At 35.1% G+C, this 1,021-nt stretch overlaps 1 protein-coding gene across 1 annotated transcript; it reads right to left on the reverse strand.

Annotated features, from left to right (window-relative positions):
• Positions 1-362: 362 nt before the first annotated feature.
• On the reverse strand, positions 363-785 carry LOC143186613 (chaperone protein DnaJ-like). Its single transcript, XM_076390290.1, has 2 exons — positions 713-785; positions 363-623 (listed from the first exon to the last, which is right to left on the reverse strand). The coding sequence occupies exon 2, from the start codon at positions 614-616 to the stop codon at positions 386-388; it is 231 nt and encodes a 76-aa protein (XP_076246405.1). The 5' UTR covers positions 617-623; positions 713-785; the 3' UTR covers positions 363-385.
• Between the last annotated feature and the right edge of the window lie 236 nt (positions 786-1,021).

Genomic DNA, 1,021 nt, shown 5'->3' on the forward strand with positions numbered 1-1,021 from the left:
TCCATCAAAATATTAACATCTTGTGCGTTAAGTTGTGAGCATAATTCGACACTATTATTATGAGCTGATATGGAATTGTTAGCGCAATACTTTGATAAAACTTCTTCAAGTAGCTCTACCCAACCCGATTCAAAATTGCTACAGGAATTTTTTACAATGTAGTGCAATATTGATTCCCCAGTCCATAAATCAAAAGGTCTAGTTTGTGAATTGATATTTTTGACCTTTTCTAACAAAATTTTTGTCTTGGCTAGATCTTTATCATCAAGAGTCTTAAATAAATCAACCTCTCCTTTACTTAGATGTGAGCCGTAGCCTTTTCTAAGAAGTTCTTCTCACAGTTTTCAAAATATTCAGCTAAGTTGTTAATCCAATCATCATTAGGCTATTGGCTAATGAATTCTTCAGTTATTTCGCCTATGGATATTTGATAAGCTACCGATATTTCTTTAAACTTTTCTGCTGCTGTCTTTTGCTCTTCTTGGCTTTTATGGAACCATTTGTCGGGATGCCATTTCAATGCGAGCTCGTGATATGCCTTCTTAATCTCTTCTATGCTTGCACTCTCTGACAATCCTAATACCTTGAACGCCTCTTTACGAGTTTTTGAAATCATACTCACTCTGCCAATCAAATTAATTTAGTATAATGCTATATCAGTTTAACCAATCGATCCACGAAATCAAGCAAATGTTTTTAAAATAATGCTAACCTCAATCACTATGCAAGAACAGTTGATGTATTACCACTTCCAATTAGCCAGTTATGTTCAAATGCAGTTGAGGAAAATACTGAAGCATCAGTCAGGGAATTACGTGGTGGAGTCATTTGGCAAAAAACGCTTAGTCGGAATTGTTTAGAAAAACAGTGGTAAAAGTGATCGAGCATTAAGATTTATTGAGCAAAAGATCGACTTACCAAATAGTAGACCAAAATTGATTGCATTTGCAGAGTGGGTTGCACCATATAATGTAATGCCTACTTGTATGCTTGCCAAAGTGATAATGGGAGGAGTGTTAAA

Source organism: Calliopsis andreniformis, unplaced genomic scaffold, assembly GCF_051401765.1.
Source record: "Calliopsis andreniformis isolate RMS-2024a unplaced genomic scaffold, iyCalAndr_principal scaffold0019, whole genome shotgun sequence".
NCBI classification, from domain to species: domain Eukaryota; kingdom Metazoa; phylum Arthropoda; class Insecta; order Hymenoptera; family Andrenidae; genus Calliopsis; species Calliopsis andreniformis.